Source organism: Monodon monoceros, unplaced genomic scaffold, assembly GCF_005190385.1.
Source record: "Monodon monoceros isolate NGI ecotype Baffin Bay Population unplaced genomic scaffold, NGI_Narwhal_1 Super_Scaffold_11, whole genome shotgun sequence".
Taxonomy (NCBI): domain Eukaryota; kingdom Metazoa; phylum Chordata; class Mammalia; order Artiodactyla; family Monodontidae; genus Monodon; species Monodon monoceros.
The window spans coordinates 11,275,604-11,298,588 of record NW_021703767.1 but is presented as its reverse complement, the minus strand read 5'-3'; the positions used below and the strand labels follow the sequence as shown (position 1 = coordinate 11,298,588).

At 40.4% G+C, this 22,985-nt stretch overlaps 1 protein-coding gene across 3 annotated transcripts in view; it reads left to right on the top strand.

Moving 5' to 3' along the window:
• The window catches only part of ITSN1 (intersectin 1), a 231,947-nt gene that overhangs the window by 144,299 nt on the left and 64,663 nt on the right, over positions 1 to 22,985 (top strand). For 2 of the 3 annotated variants that reach the window (XM_029214104.1, XM_029214103.1), the window contains exons 18-23: positions 513 to 739; positions 2,571 to 2,692; positions 12,041 to 12,288; positions 14,950 to 15,109; positions 18,521 to 18,726; positions 19,504 to 19,586. In XM_029214104.1, the coding sequence (XP_029069937.1) occupies positions 513 to 739; positions 2,571 to 2,692; positions 12,041 to 12,288; positions 14,950 to 15,109; positions 18,521 to 18,726; positions 19,504 to 19,586 (1,046 nt within the window). Of the gene's footprint in view, positions 1 to 512; positions 740 to 2,570; positions 2,693 to 4,440; positions 4,456 to 12,040; positions 12,289 to 14,949; positions 15,110 to 18,520; positions 18,727 to 19,503; positions 19,587 to 22,985 lie in introns of all 3 variants that reach the window. The other variant, XM_029214102.1, reaches the window with a different exon arrangement.

The following is a 22,985-nucleotide window of genomic DNA, read 5'->3' as shown; positions in this document are numbered from 1 at the left end:
TAAGGGTTGGTTACTACCTCAAGGGTTCAAAATAACCTGTTGGTTCCCGCTTCAGTTCTGGGGAGCTACTTGTGTGCGTGTACATACAGTGTGTCCCCTCAGTGATCTAATTGTTCATGGACTTCTTTAAGCAATATTTCATTTGCAGTGCTGGGTATACTTTCTCTTCATCGAAGTTATGTTCCTATGTTGTATGGCTTTTATTTTTCTTTGCAATTATATGCCAGTTTTAAAATCGAGAAGTATTTTTGTGATTTTTTCTAATCACTTTATAAGCTAGCTACATCAGGAATTTTCTTTCTGTGTTTTTCTACATCATGTGATTTCATCTCACTCAGAAAGGGAGCCCTGAGAGCCTCTGTTTCATTGATTCCGATCCCTCCATCTGAAGAACAGTATCCCTTGGTGTTTAGCATCCCATTGACTAGATGGAGCTCTTTGTGCAAAGAGGCCACACAGCAGTGTTAACTTGGGAGTTGCTTCCCTGCTGTAATCAGGCATTTTGTTGACAGACGAGCTCAGGAAAGGGACCAGCAGTGGCTGGAGCACGTGCAACAAGAAGATGAGCATCAGCGGCCAAGAAAACCCCACGAGGAGGAAAAACTCAAAAGGGAAGAGAGTGTCAAAAAGAAGGAGAGTGAGGAAAAGGGCAAACAGGAAATGCAAGACAAGCTGAGTCGGCTTTTCCATCAACAAGAGCCAGCTAAGCCAGCTGTCCAAGCACCCTGGTCCACCGCAGGTATGAGAGGCCAAAATTATTCTAGCAAATAAGTCCTTTTCTACACCTAAAACTAACACAACATCATAAATCAACTATACCCCAATATAAAATAAAAATTTTTAAAAAGTCCTGTTCTCCCAGATCCTCTTGGGAAATATTCATGTCTTATCAGGCTCTATCTTGGCTGTGTTCATAGCGATGAGAACGTCAGCGTCTTTTTTTGGATGGTGCAGCTGTTCATCTTCTAGCATCATCAGATGTCTGTTTAGTTCTCCCCACACCGTGCCAACCTTTGGCATGCAGAAGTCTTTTGCAGACGACAGTGGCATGAAGTTTCATTGCCAAGCCCCATTCATACACCTGTATTCCAAATGGAGGTCATAACCCTTCCTGCTTCTCTGTTTTGTTATGTTCTCTGGGAATTTCAGGGCTGTCTCAAAAGCAGGAAGTGGCACTTCTTCCCCTTGCCTATAGTGACGTGACATTCACTGTCCTCAGTCTGCACTGCGTACAACTGTGTTCTTACCTTTTGAAACGTTTTTTTTTTTTTGCCCTTTGAACATAAGTTACGTCTTTATAAATAACGATAAATGAAAGACTTTGAAATAGCTAAAAAACGTTATCCCTTTTATCAGATGCAAACTAGAATGTATTTTTTAAATTCTTGTGTGGCTGTACGATATTGTAAAGCTTAGGAGATAATACTCAGCTGAGGAAAGTGATGGCCTTTTCCTTTGTTTGGCAAATGACAAATGTTTGTTTCCTGTTTGCACAGCGGGCAGGGATGGGAGTGAGGGTTCAGAGTTGGCCGACACCCTCCCTGCCTCAAGATGCATGCAGTCCAGGGAGAAAGACTGGCAAGCCATCAGATCCACACAGGAGCCTGTGCCATACGAGGACAAAATATATGTTTTAATATTTTTTTGATCTGAAAATTATTTCACCATGACTTGATCTTAAGTTCCTTATGCGTCCTCTTGGTATAAAATGAGGATTTTTTTTCTCCTTTGGTCAGTGGGAAATTATGCACATCATTCAGTTCAAGATGACACAAAGATAGTACTTTCACGGCTTTTCAGAGAATATAGGTGTGTATCAAAATACTTGCAGCTCTTGGGTAAAAACAGTTCAGAGGGCTGTGAGTAGTTATTAATCAGGATCCAAAATATCCTCTGCTCACGTGCATTTTTAAAAATTTTACTTCATTGAAAAGCTACATTATTTTCATCTAGGGTCTGTCCTTGGTTCATTTTTTTCTCTAGGACGTGTAATTCACCAGGAATTACAATTGAATGCTCAATAAGAACGGTTCTTGGTGAAATCAGCACTTATGTTTTACATGACCACATTGAGGGCCTAAAACATCAACCTTTCCATGTCTCTTAATATGGAAAGTTAAAGTTGTGCTTCTTTGCCCCCTCCCCTATGAGTTGGCTGTTTCAAATTTGCGTCACATTCGAACTGCTGCATCGTGCTAGACACCCTGCATGGGGGAAAGAGGTCTGGATGCTTTATAGATGCGCACTGTTGACGCCTAAGCCAGGGAGCAGAGAACAGGGACTTCAGGCAGCCTCACTGCACTCAGCACTGGGATGACCTTGGTTTAGCGTCCACTAATGACCTCTCTGATGGGTTCTAGTTGCTGACATCAGATTTGGCTCTCCTTTGGTTTCAGAACCAAACACATCCTCACTGTGTGTTCCAGAAATTCCTTGAGTAGATGTAAATTGTTCAGATGTTAAGATAGGCAGCAGAGGAGATAGATGTCTGTAATTTGGCTTGTGTCATACATTTGTGTTCCGTGTAACGTTTTATTTTTGTTCCCTTCTCCTTCTTTCCTCGTAAACAGAAAAAGGTCCACTTAGCATTTCTGCACAGGAGAATGTAAAGGTGGTGTATTACCGAGCACTCTATCCCTTTGAGTCCAGAAGTCACGATGAAATCACGATCCAGCCAGGAGATATAGTCATGGTAAGAAAGACTCCAGCGAAAGCGTGCTTTCTGTTGATGGTTAGCATCTGTCCTCTTTTTGTACTTTACTTGACAATTGTAAAATGGTTAGTGAGTGTGAAATCCAGTAATCCAGCATTTGAGTTTTTGAAGTGTAGCCTCACTCTTCTTCCTTTTCTATTAGAATGAAAGTTGGCACTTAAAAACGTATCCCAGCATCACTTTAAAATAGGATTGTTAAAGAAAATGGGTTCTTAACATAGCCTTGCATAATTTTAAATGTGTAAAGCTCTGGTAATTTTAGAGTTTAGATTACTACTTAGATATTAAAAGTAGTCTTTCAGAAATAGTTTTAAATGCAAAATGCTTGATCATCATTTTCATAGTTGCCACTGATAATTTTTGTATCTTTGGGTCAAAGCATCTTTTTTTCCCTTTGTGTAAACTTTGAATTGTGTGAAGAGTAATGAATTAAATACAGTTAACCTGCTTTCCTACTCTATAAATGAACAGATGAAAGAGTTTAGAACTTTGCTTGTTACAGCTTGTTTAATTATAATAATAATCTTATGATTGTAACTAAAACTATAGTAACCAGTTTAAGAAAGAATAAAGCAATGTGGTTGACCTAAATTATTTCCTAAAAGAAAATAGTAGTTCCTCAATCCAGTTATTAACGTAAGTCTTAGAAGTGGTTAAGCTTTGCATTACTGTTGGCTTTTTTTTTCTTTTTATTATGGAAATGGTTCAGAATTTTTTTAAGAACTATGAAAGTTAAGAATTGAGACAAACACTTCCCATAGTAGGACCCATGTCTTTGAAGTATAAAAGGGTGTCATGCAGTCACTGTAATTACTCATGCATTCATCTTCCACTTATGCATCGTATCTGTATTTAGAGTATGTGATCTTTCATGGGCCAAAATATATAGAAAGAACAGTGTGTTTGGTCCTCAAAGAACTCAATCCCATCTCCCCTTATTTTCTGATAGCTTTTTCTCTAGTTCTTATGGGCTGGAAGTAAGGGAGTCGTGCCCAATGCTCCAGAATTTTTCAAAGTCAACATCTCCCTAACAATAACGAAACCCTCTTCCAGTAATCTCTCTGCCTTCATCCAGCACAGAGTTTTGAATGCTTGGGCGCCAGCCTCACTCATTCTTTACAGAAAGAACTGCTGGTTTCTCTCAAGTGTGGACGCACCACACTGCACGTGAATGGTGACCCGGGCCGAGTGTTTCGCAGCTTCTTCCCCATCTTCTTTTTCCTAATGGCCTGAGGCTGCTTTATTCCTCCTGCCTAGTCTTTGAAATATCTTGTGCCTTTTAAAGCAGATTAATTGGAAATTATCTAAATACAATGCAATAGCAGGAATCTAAACATTATGAAGGTACAATGCCATAGCAGAGAAGACCTCATTACAAAGCTGATTTTTATACTGCTTTAAAAAAAAAAAAAAAGCCTAACATATTTGAAACTGGATTTTGTTGCAACACAAGGTGCAGAAAAGTAATGTTCTCTTCCTGAAATAAGGAAGTGTTACCAAATATTACGATAAGGAAATGTTACAGATGATCTATGTTTTAATGAGTATATATTGCTATTTTTTTTGAAACATAGTCTTGTTACAATGGTACTGAGTCCTTTTCCTCAAACTGACTAGTTAAGCACCAGCCCCACTAGAAGAATAGAGTGTAGATATACCATGAGAATGAAACATTTCATTAAACATGTATTTTGCCTTGCTTTCAAACCTTTGCTTTCCTGGTGGAGGTTAAAGGGGAATGGGTGAGTGCCTTGTGACTGTCAGGAAGTCTGCATCTTATTAAATGTTTTGTTCTCTTAAATCAGTTTAATTCTGTGTAAGTACACATATCTTTGGGTGTTGTCGTGGCAGTAAAAAGATGTTTTGAGTTTGTGTAGTAGGTTGTGCTTAAAATAGACAATGAAGAAAAAGGTGTAAAAGTTTGTGTTACCAGGTTTCTGTTTGCTAGATTCCATGAAAGGACTAACTTGAAGTTTCCGTATTGGCAAATTATTAGGTCAAGTCTCTGTCTCAGATCATGGACAAAAATAAGTTCCAAGTAGGTTAAACTTAAAAGTTAAAATTCTTTTTTAAAAGGCTTTTTTTTTCCTTTCTTTTTAAGGAGAATATTGGAATAGTTTTCTAAGAAATGCCTTTCTGAGTTAGAACTAGAAGCCATCAATGACAAAAATGGACAGATTTGACAATATTAAAAAATTAAATCCAGTAGATTGCAAAATACATAGGAGACAAAGGGTCACTATCCATATTACATAAAGACTCTGAAAAGTTAATATGAAAGAAACCCACAGCTTTAAAAAGTTGGCTGAGGATATAAAGAGACATATACAGATGAAGAAAAGTAAATGATTTTTAAAAAATACAAAAAGGGGCTTCCCTGGTGGCACAGTGGTTGAGAGTCCGCCTGCCGATGCAGGGGATGCGGGTTCGTGCCCCGGTCCGGGAAGATCCCACAGGCCGCGGAGCGGCTGGGCCCGTGAGCCATGGCCGCTGAGCCTGCGCGTCTGGAGCCTGTGCTCTGCAACGGGAGAGGCCACAACAGTGAGAGGCCTGTGTAACGCAAAAAAAAATACAAAAAGAGGCTTCTTTCTTTGGTGATCAGGAAAATGTAAATGTTAAAAATGAGATAGCATATTTCATCTCTCCGGTGAGCAAGTTTAAGAGTTTGATAATATTAAGCTTTGTCAAGAGTGTAGGAAAGTGGATACAAGATACATCATCAGCATGGTTGTATGAATTGGCTAAGCCATTTGGAGGGCAGTTTGGCAATACCTATTCAAATTTAAAATTCTCATTCCCCTTGACCTAGGAATTCTGTTACTTTCCCTCCTCTAGGCTGTTTTTAGCAAGTGCACAAATAAATGTGTCCATGGATGTTCACTGCAGCATTGTTGGTAAAAGCAAACAAGGAACAGCCCAGTATCCATCAGTAAGGGAATAGTTTAAATAAATTGTGATACAGCTAAACAATAAATATAATGAAGATTTTTAAAAAATTACACAGATCTACATATACAAATAAACTGTAGTAAAAAAGCAGAAACAGTATGTATAGCATAATTGCATTTGGTTAAATAAAAAGCTCTGTGTGTGTGTATGAATCTTTTTACGTATATAGTTTACAGTCTCACAGTTACCACTGGGCAGTTAGAGAGGTGTCTTTCATGTTTAATTCTACGTAATTCTATATTCATGTTTACAAATGTATTAACATTTGTAATTTTTAATGAAACACTAAAGATAAATCCAACTTCGACAACTATTAACAGAGAATGTGTCCCCAGGCCTGGAATGGTGTTTATTTTATCTCAGACATCCCACATATGTTAACGAAGGGGCTGTGCTGTGAGGTATACTGTATTCTCTTGCGGAGGGGACAGCGTTGGTGTCTTCATTTTGTACCACAAGATGCAGCAAGACACCTCAAATGGCTTTCTACTGTATTATGTTTGGGAGGCTAATGATCGGTACCCAACAGGTGGAAATGGACATGTAATCGTAGCAATTTTTTTATTTCATGAAGTTTGCAGTTGAGAAACACGATCATGAAAAATACGCAATAGAACATTCCTAGCAACCTGTCTTGGTTGAGTAATCAGGAGTTCACTTACTTTTGTGGGCACAGTAATCATTGGCTTCTCAGATTTCTCAAACTCCTTTGAAAAGTAGCTAACTATACCTGTTAGATTTTAGAAGTCTAGCAACATCTTCTGTTTTAATGTAGGCAGTCTTGGAGGGGGCTTTAAAAAACATTTTGTTGTTAAAAAAACTTGATTATCAGCGCAGTTTTCTCCAAAAATATTTTTTCATGATTAACAAAAATTAAAGTGGTATTTTATATATCATCCTGTTCTAAATGTTGTTGATAATACAAAAAAATACAAGATAATTCTCCCACTCATATGTTTAAAATCTCTTTAGAAAAATAGGTAGAAACACATGAAAAGACCATTGTGTGATAAAGTTCCCAATGAATGCTCACTAACTGCTAGGAATGTAAAAGAGGAAAGAAATCAGAGTGAACTAAGGTGCTCAGGGAAGACTTCTGAATGGAAACATCTTAATTGAGTTTGACCTGGACAGCTAAGGCTTAGATACTTTGAAAATCTATGGCCTGTCTTCTGATCTGGAGGTCCCAATACCTGGAGGGTGAATAAATCCAATTTGACATCCACAATGTATTGGAATAGCATAAGAGATTAGGGACTTCCCTGGCAGTCCAGAGGTTAAGACCACACTTCCAATGCAGGGGGCGCAGATTCGATCCCTGGTCAGGGAACTAAGATCCCACATGCCACGCAGCCAGAAAAAAAAAAGAAATTGGAACACCTCTGCTCACTGCCATTTTGTTGAAGTTTATCTTAAGAATACAGGCTGATGATCTACTCAGCTGGTTTTAAATGGTGCAGGGCTGAGTGCATCAATTCTGCTCAGGGACCTTAAAAAAAAACACAAAAAAACCCCACAACCAATCCAGGGCTCACCCCCAGAGACTGTGGGAACTTTTCATCCATATTTAGGATTCAAAATCTTGTCCAGGTGGTTCTATCAGGGAGTCAGTTTAGGGAACCACTGATCTAACCTAATCTCTTTTCTGTCAGGACTAATCCCAAGTCATTCTGGGAAATATCCTCTTCTTAGAGATATCCAAAAAAGGAGACTTCTTTAGGGGCTGTCAGTCATCAACCCATCAGTTCATTCAGAAAGTTGTTTATCTTCTAATTTAGTGTTTCTTTTGTAAAAATTTAAACTCATTCTTTTTTCCTTTTCTTTTCTTGATGGAGAATTGTTTTGGGGTTTTTTGTTTTGTTTTGTTTTGTTTCAGTGTAGTCAGTACCTTTTATTTCCTGCCTTTCTTAGATTTCTATAATCTTAATATCTGAGCCATTGCTGTGTTGAGGGATCAGCACATACGTGATTCCAGGGGTGGACCAAATCCAGCCCGTGCCTGTTTTGTAATAAAGTTTTACTGGAACACATTCAGGCGTGTTCATTTACATATTTCTTACAGCTGCTTTTGTGCTACAGCTGCACAGTTCAGTCGCTGTGCAAGTTAAGGAAAATTTTGCCAACCTCTAGATTCGCGCTTTAGAAAACAGTTTTAATATCCTCATCCAGGAGCTTAGGGGGAAACCTTTTACTTCCAAACTAGCAAATGTACGAAACGTGCTTCTCCCTACATTCTGCAGCACATCCCAGGCAGCTGCACTGGTGGGTCTAAGTTGGTACACAGTTTAAACCTGTTTGCTGTCCATGCCCTTTGTCCTGCTTGTGAGGGGAGAGGGAATTTCTGTTACCCTTCTTTGTGACAAGGTCAGAGGCTTTAAAAATCTTAGTGTCACCGTGAAGATGGCGGTCATGAAGCATATGAACATTGAGAAAAGAAATATGATATTATTGGGTTTCAGCCACATGTACTTGAACCTGATACGCTGTGTGCATTTGACTGTTGCATCAGTGCCCTACAGTATGCAGTGCATAATTATTAACAGTTCATAGACTAGATCTGTAACATATTCCCAGACATTTAAGCAACATTTGGGGTTTGTGCTTCCCACTTTGATGTTTCACTAGAATGACCCCAAATGCTTTGAGGTGTTGCTGTGGGGCTGATTAAATGAAATTGTATTAAGACCAATATTGTTGGGCTTCCCTGGTGGTGCAGTGGTAAAGAATCCACCTGCCAATGCAGGGGACACGGGTTCGAGCTCTGACCCGGGAAGATCCCACATGCTGCGGAGCAACTAAACCCGCGAGCCACAACTACCGAGCCTGCATGCCACGACTACTGAAGCCTGCGGCGCCTAGAGCCCGTGCTCCGCAACAAGAGAAGCCACCGCAATGAGAAGCCCGTGCACCGCAATGAAGAGTAGCCCCCGCTCACCGCAACTAGAGAAAGCCCACGCGCAGCAACGAAGACCCAACGCAGCCAAAAATAAATATAAATCAATTAATTAATTTTTTAAAAAGACCAATATTGTTAATATCAAAATCCCCCTGACTTACAGCCACCGATAGATGAATCTACCCTATGTGTGTATAAGTCCACATTATAGCCAGCCACATTACAAAGAAGTTTGTGTGCTTGACTTTGCTTATTCTATCCTAATTTTATGTCTCGTTTTTCCACAAGGGGATTGGCATTTTGAGTAAATCTTTTCAAATCCAGGAAGGAATATTTCTCATGTTCATATGAGACCCCTTATGCTTTTTCTAAGTGGTTAATTTAATGTTAGGAGGGAATTTTTATTATAACCTCTGAACCTTAAAATTAAAATTTGATTACTCATTAAAATTAATGGATTCATATAAGAATAGATCAAACTAATTGAGATTATTGTTTGTTCAAGTTGACTGATGGATTTCCTTGGTTAAAAGTGAAATACTGATTTCACCATTGCCCTTAAGGATGGCAGAAACTCTTATTTGCAGGGATAAGGAGCTGATGTGGCACCCTCTCCCCTTCCTGAGTACACACAAGTACCTTTCAGTGGTGAAGCCTGCTTTCTGTCATATCAGGGGACAAGGCTGGGTGTGATCAACTAGGGTGTGAGCTAGACCTGCCCATAGGGTGGAATATTTCCTCAGGGCTTCAGATCCAATTCCAGATGTCAACCAAAAGTCTGGTTAACCAGGTAAGACCCATGTCTCAAGGGAATGACAGTGGGTCACAGGACATAATTAAGTAAAGCAGCTGGCATTCAAGGAGGTCCAACTAGCTTAGACCAGTAGGAGTTTGATAGGTCGTGATCAGGGATCACATTCCAGTCCCTACAGGAAGATAGGAAGGCCAACCCCGAGGGCCTAAAGTGCTAGACAGGTTTCTAGAGCAGGGAACTCCCCATAGAGAACCAGAAATCTCTGGTTACCTAAAGTAAACAGGGTCAAATAGAGGCCAGGCTTTTAGAACAGGGCAAAAGAGAACTGCAGTAGAGTCAGACCTGGACAACAGGAGAGATGGCTTTAGAAAATCTGTCATTAAGCACGTCTCATATGCCAAGCAGATACTTATCGATAGATACTTATCGTTCTTTACAACAACTATTATAAAACAGGCACTGGTATTATCCTTCATTTTACAGATGAAGAAACCAAGGCACCAAGAGATTACACTTTGCCCAAAGTCAACCAGCTAATAATGTAGAAGTGGTGTTAAAACTGAGGCAGTCTAATTGCAGAGCCCTACTCTTAATCATGACACTTTGCAGTCTTTTTTTTTTTTTTTTTTTTTTATTTATTTAATTTAGGCTGTGTTGGGTCTTCCTTATGGTGCGCAGGCTTCTGATTGTGGTGGCTTCTCTTGTTGCAGAGCACAGGCTGTAGGCGCGCGGGCTCAGTAGTTGTGGCTCATGGACTCTAGAGCACAGGCTCAGTAGTTGTGGCGCAGGGGCTTAGTTGCTCCGCGGCATGTGGGATCTTCCCAGACCAGGGCTTGAACCCGTGTCCCCTGCATTGGCAGGCGGATCCTTAACCACTGCGCCACCAGGGAAGCCCCACTTTGCAGTCTTGAGGCGGAGATTGTGTCTGGCTCCAGGTCCTCACTCACTGCTGCCAGACCTCACCTCTGGTCCTGGGGACGTGTGGAAGGGGCAGGAACTGGGCTGTTTAACCCGCTGAGAAGCTGGGGAGGCCCCGGCTCAGCCTGACCTAGAAACAGCTGTGTTTCCAGTGCAAAACAGCAATAAAGTTAAAATGCGTCGTAATATCACCAATAAATATAAACAAGAGAGAAAAGGCATCTAGCCATTTGAGTTCAGCAGAAAATAAGATCCAAGTGGGAAAAAAATGTCACCTTAAATTCTCATCTGGAGAAACAATTCGGGCTGCCCAGAAAAAAAAGAAAGAAGAAAACAATGCTGGACGGCTGAATGAGAAGTGGCCCACGTGCTCACATTGATACAAGTGTTAGCACCAGAACTGTAAAGCCAAAAATAGAACCTTTGGAAGCAGTGGCTATCTCGGGGAACTCCTTTTTGGAGAATTCTCAGCTTTAAAAACTGCTTTTACCCATGACAATAGGGTTCCTAAGGTAGAGCAGCAAGGAAGCTCTCCTACGGACTGAATATTTTATAAATAACATGCAGAATTAAGTAGGAAGTCCTGTATTCTACTTTCTCCACCCCTACCCCAGGCATTTTTTTTTAATTCAAATAAGCTAATAAACATTATACCATATTACTCTACACTGAATACAAACAGATGTTTGGTCCCATAGTTATTTGCTTTGGGTTTTTTTTTTTTTAACTGAATATTTGAATGGGTTAGAAAACTGGTATTTTTGCCACTTTTTCCAAAATCATTGTTAAGACCCTACATACTCATTTCTGTGATTTCGAAGAAGCAACATTAAGGTCCAATGTTTTACTCCTTAGGCAGTATATTATGCAATCAAAATAGGATAAGGTCTCTGACAGAACCTTATTTGACTTATTGTAATGAAAATAATTTCCTACTAGTGAATGTAATTGTCCTCATATTGATCTCCTGTTGCTCATAAAATAGTGAGGGTAACTTCTAAAGATAAGTAGAATCATTCTGGTGATTTTGACTAATCCTTTTGGTCAGAATTAAAATAAAATGCAAGCATTAAAAACACGGGTGTAATAAATCTCTGAAATTTTTTAACAGCAGAATTCTATATTCTCATGTGCATGTTTGTGAATATTAAAGTGAAATTTATACAAAAGAAAACTCTAGGACTTTAATAAAATTAATTGTTGCTGTAAATAATCATTTCCTTAATTTTCTCGTCATGTATCTATGGAGCTTTTAAATGGCTAAACACAGCAGCCAGTTTTACTTGCTGTAGAAACCATCTAAGGCTCTGTTTTTTATCTCCTTGTCCCTATGCTGAATAAGTACTGCTTAGTTTAGAGATTTTTTTTAGAGTGCTAAATTCATATTGATTGCACCCTTTGCTTTCAATTTTAAATAATAAACCTAAGTCAAATTATTTCTAATAATTACATGACTTCCTGAGTGATGAAGTCTGTCAATCACTTTCTAATTCAAAGTAGCTCTAAAAATTTAAACTGTAGGCTTTATTAGGATTCCTTATTGGTCTTAACTGCTATTATTAGGGGAAAAAGAAGAAGCTAAACAGGCACAAAAGACTAAGAACTTGAATTATAGCACCTACTGTTTCCTCAGAGTTAAAGTTTAGAGACCATTTTTCCAGACTCTTAGACTAAGAATAAAGTGAAGAAATGTCTGTGCCGTGTGTTAGTCTGACCGGGTCAGAGGCGGGGGCTTTGTTCTGGTAGAGTGTTTGGTGTCTTTAGGGGTTGATTTAGTTCCACTGAATTAAACTTTATGACTTTCCTGCAGGTGGATGAAAGCCAAACTGGAGAACCGGGTTGGCTTGGAGGAGAATTAAAAGGAAAGACAGGATGGTTCCCTGCAAACTACGCAGAGAAAATCCCAGAAAACGAGGTTCCTGCCCCAGTCAAACCAGTGACTGATGCTGCCTCCACCCCTGCACCCAAACTGGCTGTACGTGAGACCCCTGCTCCTTCCGCGGTGACCTCTGCAGAGCCCTCCGCGACCCCCAACAACTGGGCCGACTTCAGCTCCACGTATGTGTAGGATGCTACTTCTGATGATTTTTGAAATCCCAGCTTAGTGATCTTTTAAGTGTTGTTATAGTCTTGGGTTGTACCTCTGAGTAATTTTCATGGCCACTTTCTCTGGTCTTCCGGCAAATTGTGGATTGCATTCTCTGACCTGGATTTAATTATATCATTGCTCAACAGTGATTTGCCCTGGGATAAAGTTAAGCCTATGACCCTTGTTTTGTTCAATAATTTGTCTGTATCTTACATTCTTGTGGAAGAAATGGAGAACTACAGTTTCCTAATAATGTGCTTGACACCCATGATAGCAAATATTTAGAGTCATTTCCTGCACGGAAATAGCACTTTTTTTTTCCTGGACAGAAACAGAAATTGAATTTAGTCACGTGGTTTTGAATAAGATAGAAAGCTGTTTCCTGTGAAGCTTTTCTCTTTCATCAGTCCTGTACAAACGTACACCAGAGCGAAGAGATGTGTACTCTTGGCCACTGTTCGTGCTATGCCTTTGGTCATCAGGAAATGGCATTAAAAACAGTGTGTAAGCAGAGGTTTGAAAGCAGAGATGAAGCCGCTGTCCATGCTTCCAGTTATAGGACTAGTCTAGGTGTGCAGTAGTCTAAAAATATTTTATACTGGCATTCAAGTAAAAGGGACGTAAGAAGTGTTTAAAATTTGTTTTCAAGTCTGATCATCTTTCAGAAGAAACAAATTGAAGGCAAGGAGTCAGGGCTTAATGTTGGAGAAAGACCAGGTGGAGGAAATAGAGGAAAGAGAGGTGAGTGATGACCAAAGGCAGGAGGAAGTAGAGGGAAGGATGTAAGGAATAGCAAGTTTTTCATACTTACATTTTCACATAAATGGTTGAAAGTGCTAAAGAAGGTCCTCCCTATCTAATCTCTGCTAAAAAGTAGTCTTTAATTAGATGATTGAAAACAAGTTGAAATTCTCCTCTCGATTTTTTTTTCTTAATTGAAGTATAGTTGATTTATAATATTGTGTTAGTTTCAGGTGTACAGCAAAATGATTCAGTTATATATCAGTAAGTCCCCTCATACGAACCTTCAAGTTGCGAACTTTCAAAGACGTGAACGTGCATTCGCATGTCCAATCACATAAGTCAGTTCACGCGTCTGGCGTACGTTGTCACATGGTTGTGCTTTTGTGGACTTTACTGTACTGTATAGAGTACATCAGTACAGTATCTTTATTTCAACCCCAGGATGTCGGGAAGCAAGCGTAAAAGCAGCAGTAATGTAGCTGGTACTGAACTGTACTTTTCAAGGTATTATATTGTAAGATTAAAAATGTTTTATTTATTTTTGTGTTTGTTTTTTATGTATTATTTGTGTGAAAAGTATTATAACCCTATTACAGTACAGTACTATATAGCCGATTATGTTAGTTGGGTACCTAGGCTAACTTTGTTGGACTTTCGAATGCGCTCTTGGAACAGAACTTGTTCGTATGTAGGGGACTTACTGTATATATTTTTTCATATTCTTTTCCATTATAGGTTATTACATGACATTATAGTTCCCTGTGCTATATAGTAAATCCTTGTTGCCTATCTTTTTTGTGTATAGTAGTTTGTATTCCCTGTCTTGATTTTGATTGAAAAGTTCTGACTTGGGCTTCCCTGGTGGCGCAGTGGTTGAGAGTTTGCCTGCCGATGCAGGGGACACGGTGTTCGTGCCCTGGTCCGGGAAGATCCCACATGCCGCGGAGCGGTTGGGCCTGTGAGCCATGGCCTCTGGGCCTGCGCGTCCGGAGCCTGTGCTCCGCAACGGGAGACGCCCGCGTACCGCAAAAAAAAAAAAAAAAAAAAGTTCTGACTTTTGAAACTAAAGCTTACACTAAAATTTTAAGAAGACAAGTGCTGTGTTTTCCAGGATTTTGTTTTGCTGTGGATCCAGTCAGTGTTACTCTCCTGCTCGATAAATGTGTGGTCTGCAGCTCTCCTGCTATAATTCCAGGCTTCTTATTTTCCAAACTCTGAATCAGGATGTGCCGTCTATCAAAGGAAATATTCTAATTTTCAGATTTGTTTATGTCTTATAAAGGTTTTTTAAAAGTCAATTGAATTTAAATCTGCACTGACACAGATGTGTTTATTTAAAATTATAAAATCGCAAAATTAAAACCATCCCCGATATCAGGACAACAGGTTGCTGTAAGGATACCACTGGTAGTTACCATGGTATCCAAGCACATGGCCTGGTGCTTGCTGTGTGATGATGGGACAAGAGATGCACCAGCCGCTGGGCTGGCATGTTTTCATATGTGGTGCAAAACTTCCTTTTGTTTATTTAGGATTGTCGTTACAAATGAAGATAATGATCACGAGAGGATGTTTCTCTGGCGCTTTCTCGTTGCAAAGTATTTCTCTATGTGGTATTTCATGTGACCCTCACAACTAACCAGAGTGATACCATATTGTTCCCATTTTATCAACGAGGAAATCGAGATTCAGAGAAACGACTAGAATTTGCCTGAGACCCATTGCTAGTGTGTGATGGTCAGACCCAAACCCAGGTCCAGTGCTCTTTCCCCCCTCCTTGTTCTTAAACAAGCCCCAGGCACATCCTGGGTATATGTTTATGGGGGGAGAAATGCCGGTGCATCGGGAAGCCCTTGCCACTCACGGTGGCGTGCTTCGCCTTCCAGGTGGCCCACCAGCACGAACGAGAAACCAGAAACCGACAACTGGGATGCATGGGCAGCCCAGCCCTCCCTCACCGTTCCGAGCGCCGGGCAGTTGAGACAGAGATCAGCTTTCACTCCAGCCACAGCCACGGGCTCCTCTCCATCTCCTGTTTTAGGCCAGGTAACAGCATCGATGGGAGCAGGGAGGACCTCAAGTGCCTGTGTGGGGCGGACAGATTCAGCCAGTGCTTGTTGTCAGTGTCATTTAGGAGTAAAGCCTCATTATATGCATCTGGGTCGGCTGGCAGGGCGGGATCCAGTTCACATTTTCCCAGAAGAGGGAATAGTGACAGTTCAGAGGATGGAGTTCAGACATTTGAACTCCATCTTGAACAGTGGGTAAGGGCTTCTTAGGAAACGGAGAGGGCTGGCATGTCAGACAGAAAATACTGTGAGGGTGTCACAGCATTTTTAATCAGCTATACTTCAGTATAAAATAAAAAGATAAAAAGAAAATAATGTGAGGAGAGGCTTTAGGTAGGAGGTCAGAGAGTGTTTCAGGAAAGTCGTGGGTCAATCCATTTGGCTAGACCATTGAATATTTACCCAGAAAGATAGACCGATTACAGATTAATGGGAAGCTCTTAAATGCCTTGCTAAGAAAGTAATTTCTGAAAGGATAATAAATAAAGGAATTTATTCCCTTATTTATTTATTTAATAAATAAAGGAATGAAATTTCTATAAATAGTCAAACGAAACAGTGAAATTGCCCATCTGGCAGGCATTTGGGGGTCAAGGACAGTTTCTGCTCGGGGAACAGCCAGAGTGAACACAGGCTCCGGGCAGATTCACGTGGAGGGTGGTGTGTGCAGGAAGATTCGAGTCGGGGACACAGGGGCACTGACAACAGTTGAAGAGGGTGGAGCCCCAATGCCTGTGGGAGCAAAAAGGAAAGGAAAGGTCTGGGACTGAGAAAAAGGTTTGACTTTACAGGGGAACAAGGAAGGCAGAAAGAGAAATTGATTTTTAGCGAGAAGAAGTTGGGTTTTAGACGTGTTAATTTTAAGGTGAGAGGGGGACAGCCAGGTCATTCTGTCTGGCAGGAATTGGGACATAGATCAGATCTCAGGAAATGAGTGAGCTCTTCAAAGGAGAGAGAGTGCACGAAGATGGAAATTGCACAGAGCGTGTGTCTTCTCTGACCTGGAAGTAGGGCAGCTCCTGAGAGGAGCTGTTCCTTTTCTTTGCATCTGTCCCAGCTCAGCAGGTGGCACAAGTGTCATGCTCAGCCATGGTGACTCTGGTGGAGGAGGGCTCAGGACCAGGAAAATGAGGCGAAGTTGAAGGCTGTTTCCAGAAAGCGGGGGTGGTGGTGCTCATATTATTAAAGGCGGTGGTCCGGGCAAAGAGGCAAGTAGAACATATCTGTGAACCTAAGTGGGAGCAGCATTAAAAGCACAGAAAAGAAGACAGGCTTCTTTTTCTTCTGGGAGAGGAAGGGTGAAGAGAGGTTGGAGAAAGAGGGAAAGGAGTTCAGGTTGTGCTCTGGGCAGCTTTTTCAGGAGGGGCGCCCGAGGGCCTTCGGAGCATGCATAAAAGGAATTGCGTAAAGAAGGATGAAGCCTGACGTGGCTGAATTTAACCTGAATGTGTAACTGGTCATCACACATTATCTTGGCTTTCTCCAGCAATACTGCACAGTTTGGGACTAGAAATAATAATAGTAACATAAGCCACCCCTGTTAAGATTATTACTCTCGTAGCTGCTCTAAAGATAGATCCTGTTACACTTTCTTAACCACCTTTTGAAGAAAGTGTCTCTGTTTTAGAGATGTGGAAACTGAGGCCTGGAGAGATTAAACAGTTGTCCAAGGTCACACAATTAGTAAGTGACAGACTTGGGATTCAAACCCAGAGTCCGTGTTCTGCCTGATTCCATGCTGGTTATTCAGGCGTCTCCACGTGGAAAGATGGACAGGGCAGGTGCAGCAAAGATTTCTCGGGGTGAGAGGTTATGAAATACTGGAGCCCAGGTGAAATGGCAGAGACTAAACGGAAGTGATGGAGAGGATTGGGCAACACAGAAGCACTGAGATCCACGGCTCCGGTGTGAGGCTCCCTGCAAGCACAAGGTGGGGACACGGTGGGCAGAGACTCTGTGGTCCTGGGGGGCGTTTGGAATCCAGAGACCCCTCCTCAGTTCTGAAGACTGGGTGGAGTGTACAGTCGAGATGGAAGGAAATAGGGATGTCATAGGTCTAAGAAGGCGAGAGCCCATGGAGACCAATATGGAAGCCGAAACTCTTCGACCTCTCATAAATTCTCCACTTGTCAGACATAATCCCAGTTAAATGTCATTATGAAAATATCTTCTACAGGCAAGTCCAAGTTGGTTCTGAATGAACTGTCATTGGGTATTATCCCTTGTTCTTGTCCATTTACGTATATAATTGAAAGTTGATGTTGTTGTATTTTTTAGTACTGTTTTAAGATACTGTAACTGTTTTATGTTACAGTCTTAAAAAAGGTAATAAATGCCTCACCCCACCTTTCCAGCCTCATCTCCTACTCCACCCCTCCATGAGACTAGGCCACATGCACCCCCAGATCGCGCTTCTCCTCCTGGACCTTGCGGGACAGCATCGCGCGGCCGTGCCCTCCGCCTGGAGTGCCCTTCCTCAGAAGCCCTAGCTACCAAAATCCTTCTCATCCTTCAAGGCTCAGCTCAAACGCTGCCTCCTCTGTGAAACTCCGCGTGTTGCCCTCAGGCAGCATTAATCCCTCTTTTCTCTCCGTCCGGGCAGTGAATAGTTGGAACCTCTTCTTAGCCTATTTCATTCTGCCGGGTGGTAGGCATAGTTGTTTGTATCTCTTTCTTCCTCATTAATTATGAGTTCCTTGGTAATAATATCATACTGCCCATTTTTATAGTGCTTTCTGGTTAATAAGTGTTTTAACCTAAATTATTTTGGGGAGGCAGAGATGGCATTTTATTCATCTTTGTATATGGTTTGCATATAGATGTATTTATAGTAAATGAGGATTACAGTGGATTTATGCTTGCCAAACCCCTGTTCCTCTAAAAAGGAACTGAAACAAGCCTAATCCAATGCAAGGTGTATTTCCCTGTGTCCGCCTAAACTAAGATATCAGTTAATTACCTTTTGAGATTTTATAAGGTTTCTGCTCTGGTATTAATCCCCCACTAAACACCCAAATCCGATTGGAAATTGGCAGGAGTGGGAGTGCCCTGGGAAACTTGAGACTTAAAATAGAACCCAAACAGAAAAGGCACACAGCCAGGTGCAACAGAGTAAACACGACCTCCTGGCTTGTTTAAATAGAGAATTCTAGATGGCCCGACCACGGCTTTGTGAATAGGCTAGCAGATTTTCACCTCCACTTTTGGAAATAAACAGTTACTGAAAACAGTGGAGCATGTGGCACCAGTGCTGTGCTGAGGCAGGGTCCTCTGTGGCTGAGCATGTGCCTGCGTGTGCCCGTCGCAGGGGAGGAGCCGGTGTTCACGTCACCTGAATGGATAACAAATCACAGAGTGATGAGAGGTCCTTTATGTTCTTCCACACAAGGGCGAAAAGGTGGAGGGGCTACAAGCACAAGCCCTGTATCCTTGGAGAGCCAAAAAAGACAACCATTTAAATTTTAACAAAAATGATGTCATCACAGTCCTGGAGCAGCAAGACATGTGGTGGTTTGGAGAAGTTCAAGGCCAGAAGGGGTGGTTCCCCAAGTCCTACGTGAAACTCATTTCAGGGCCCATAAGGAAATCTACGAGGTATGTTTGTATTTATCTGCTTCTATTGGATGAAAACCATGTCAGGCATGAAATTATTGTTTGCACTAGTTAAGATTCATAGATAGGAGTTGCAGGATTGTTTTGTCTTTAAACTGGATCTTTTAACTGCAAAAATTAGGGTACATGGCAACAGGGGAGAGCCTCTTACAGATAAATGGTCATTTTTTTCCTTGCTCATAGAAACCTGTATATCCTGTTTTTCATTGACTTATGCATGAGGGAATTCTACTCTGAGACCTGGAACATTCTTGTGGATTTGTTGGAGATTATGCCCCTCTTCATGCTTAGTATCCAGTACTGTTCCAGACGTACAGGACTACTTAGAGGCTCAAAGCATTTGGGAAAATTTATGGAAGAATGAATTATCTTTTTCATTAGGAAGCTTATAGCATGCAACCTTAACATAAAGGTTGTTGTTTAATTTTTCTAACCATGTAGATGGTCAAAACAAATTATGAGCTTCAAGAAGAGATGAAGAGCAAAATTACTGAATGAGCATCTGTCAGTCATGCTTTGAAATAGACCAGTACGTTAGCTGTGTATCCAGCAAAGCAAAGTGCTGACAAACAAGGATGTGAGCTTAGAATCAGGCCTCTATGGCCCCTTGTGATGTGTTTTGACTTAGCTGAGTGCATCTATTTCAGCTGTAGATTATCAATGCTTTAAATGTTAAACAGTTTTTAAAAAGAAAAGTCAGTGTCATTTGTACTGTGTTCTTTGAGGGTGAAAATTAAAATACTTTCCCCCCTCTTCCAGCATGGATTCTGGTTCTTCAGAAAGTCCTGCTAGTCTAAAGAGAGTAGCTTCCCCAGCAGCCAAGCCGGCCGTGTCAGGAGAAGGTGAGAACCTGACTCAGATCATGTTCTTTAGAAGGTGGAGGGAATCGTGTAATACAGTGAATGTTGGAAACGAAGTTGGATTTCATGTTTAAATAGTTTACATTAATTTACGTTCATTATATTAAACTCTAAGCTAAAATGAGGTTTAGCTCTTCACAAAGTCATAGTACTTTATAGAGACTTTCAAAATACTATCAGATATATTGATCATAAAAACTGAATCTTCTAATTATGTTTGATTATGAGCCCTTTGACTCTTGAAAGAGGCCCATCACAGTCACTAAGGACCAAGTTCTCTGAGCATCTCTACAGCTAATTTGTGGTAGTTGCTATTTTTCTGACTTTATACAGGTAAGTATTAAGGCTTAAAGCCATAACTATACAGTTCAGTAAAACTGTCACAGTAACGTCAGTGCCATTTGTACCCCAAATGAAACAGAAGTTTCATTTCTGTGTTCCATGTAAATAACCACAGCAGATTATTTAGGCCTAAAAATTGTATTTTGAGTGTTTATTACACAAATAATTAATTGCTTTATTTCCTCTTCTTCATGACATAATCTTTTCGATTATATATGCCAATATATAGTATAGGTTTAAAAATGAACAAAACCTACATAATTCAGGCTCTAATGGTAAAAATCTCATGTCTTTTCTTCATTTGGTCCAGCCATTATCAGAGTACTAAGTGAAGAATGAGCGCTACCCAAGTTAGACAGGCTTTCCATGTTGAAGTATGAACAGTGTTTGTAGCTAACAGATGTCTACACAACTGTATAGTAGTTTTTCATAGGTTCCTTGAATAAATTCCACGAGGGTGGACTCTTTCGTTCAGTTTGTTTGCCATTATGAGACTTACATTCATTAGAAACTTTGCCTTATGAAAAATAGAATTATTAACGCAATTGTTTCAATGGAGACAGCAAGGGTTAAAATTTAATGGTATTTCAGATAGTAACAAAGTTACTTTTTCAAGAGGAATTTCAGAAGTAAAAATTTTTTTTTGGTTTATAGGCATAGCTGTAAAACTTCATCATCACTGAACAAATCCAGTATTTTATTGTATCCAGTTTTTGCCATTACTGCCAAAACAATCATTAAGATAGTTCTCTTCATACATTTTTTGTCATCTTAATGACTTTTTTATCCACTGTTAGGAGAACAGGCAAGAAGGTCTTTTAAACACAGCACGTGTAGTCAGTATTATGTCAGGCAAATTATGTGTGCCTCCCGTCCCCCCAAATTCAGTGTGTTATATCCATTCAGTCTCACTGGAGCACCAGAGTTTGTATCCTGGCTCTCTCACCTAGTGACCATTTACTTTTAGTCATGCCTTAACTCCTTCATTTGTAAAATGGGCATAATAATCACCACTTGAGGTAGGAAATTATTACAAGGCTTATGAGATAATAGTGTAAGCTTTTGGAATAAAGGTCAGTAAATGTCTGCTACTCTTATTTCCTTTTTGCTTCATTTCCTGGATTTATCAATAGTCACTTAAAGCAGTGAGCTTTCTCATCCAAAGGCTGGGTTTTTTTGTTTTTGTTTTTTCGTTTTTAGCATCTTTATTGGAGTATAATTGCTTTACAATGGTGTGTTAGTTTCCAACAGCTGGGTTGATGAATGTTGTTTTGTTTTGAAACATTGTACAGAGGCCTCTACACTTGAGGCCTCAATAAGTAGGTTACAGATGAACCACACACATCCTTAAAGTTGGGCAACAGAAGAGAGTTAAATTCTAACCTTGGTTGACATTTATTACATCCATTTTGAAATGATTTAGGTATTAGAAATTTGAGGAGAGATTGCTGGCTTTCTGGAGGGGTGTGGGAGGGCACTGACATCTGAAATTCTGAGAAAAGGTACTTAAATATATTAATGGACCACTTATCAGTACTGTATTAAATGTAATCAGATTTCACGTAAACCAGAAACCAGATTAAATAGATGGTCAACTTGGTTAGCTCTTAAAATATGGGCTTGGGAATTGCCAGTGCCCTGTGTTACATGTCTGGGGAAGAGGGTCTGAGTGGTGAGGAGGCCCCGCATAGCGGTCCTCACGTCTCCCCGTTTTCATTGAATCCAGAAGGTCCTCGCAGATGCCTGCGTGCACACAGGGCAAGTAAAGCCACAGTCTTTCCCGTCTCCTTGGTATCTTCTGCTGCAGTGTGAAGTTCAGCTAGAGTTCACGCTTCTGAAGTTTCTTAAGCATTTCGAAAGTGACTTCAAACTTTGGATCCATTTTAAGAAAGTGACTTTTAGTGCAGGAATCACCTGGAAAAGGATTGATTGCCAAGGATCCAATCTGAAATGGCCAAACATGAGCGAAGGAACAAGTAACGGAACAAAATGAAAAGGGAAGGGTCAGAATATTGAAAAATCCGAAAAAGGAATATATTAATGAAAAAACAATGTCCTTATTCAAGCTGCCAAACTTTGATTTCCTTGTGCGGGAAATCATTTTTCCAGTTTTAACTGTGGAGGTGTGTGTCACCAGTGCTGGAGGGCTAAAGACAGAGAGGCTTCTGTTCTGCCTTGTACATTTGGATGACCTTGTATCTCGGGGTCTGCTGGCCTCAGCCTACAGGTCAGCACAGGGAGGCTGAAGCAGCCCCTTGGAGAGCTGCCCACATTAGCATAAGCATTAGGAGGGTTTGTGTTTTTTGGTGTTTGTTTTAGCTTTCATTAGTGCCTCCTGCAGAGGCTCTTATAATGAGGACTAAATTAATTTAGTCCTCCATACTAAATTAATTTACATTAAGCTCTGCATTTAAGGACTATCATATGAAATTTTAGCAAGAAACACTCCATCCATCATCCATCATAAAATGAACTTTTCCGGTAAATGGTGTTTTTTTTGTTTTGTCGTTTTTGGGGGGGAGTTTTTTCCTTTTTGCTTTTTAAAAAATACACAAAGGCCTAGGATAAAATGGACAAAAAGTGGAAATAAGAAACGTATGTTCATCTTTCCGGAAATCTTTTATTCTCTACCTAGTGTAGTGTCTAGAATTTTGTGTCAAGTGATCTTTCTGAGAGTGTGACTTGGTTTCTAAGCCTTAGTAAAGTCAGCTGTTTATAATTCAAAAGAAAAACTTCCTCTGGAATGCACATCCTTCACATTCAAGACAGTAAAGAACATTAATTCTTGTCCTTTACGACTAAATTACATGAATAATCAAATGTAAGAAACTGTGATTTGTCTTTTCCACTTGTTCAGAAAGGCGTGATTATTTTCTGGGATTGGGTAGACACTACTTTTGTCAGCAGTCCACTCTACCTGTTTATACTTGAATGACAAGTAGGTGTCCGTTTTTAACCAAAGAGTATATATTTTAAATTTTGTGTTCTAACAGCTTCCTGCCATCTGTGTATATGGCACAATAGGACTTAAATTTTCAC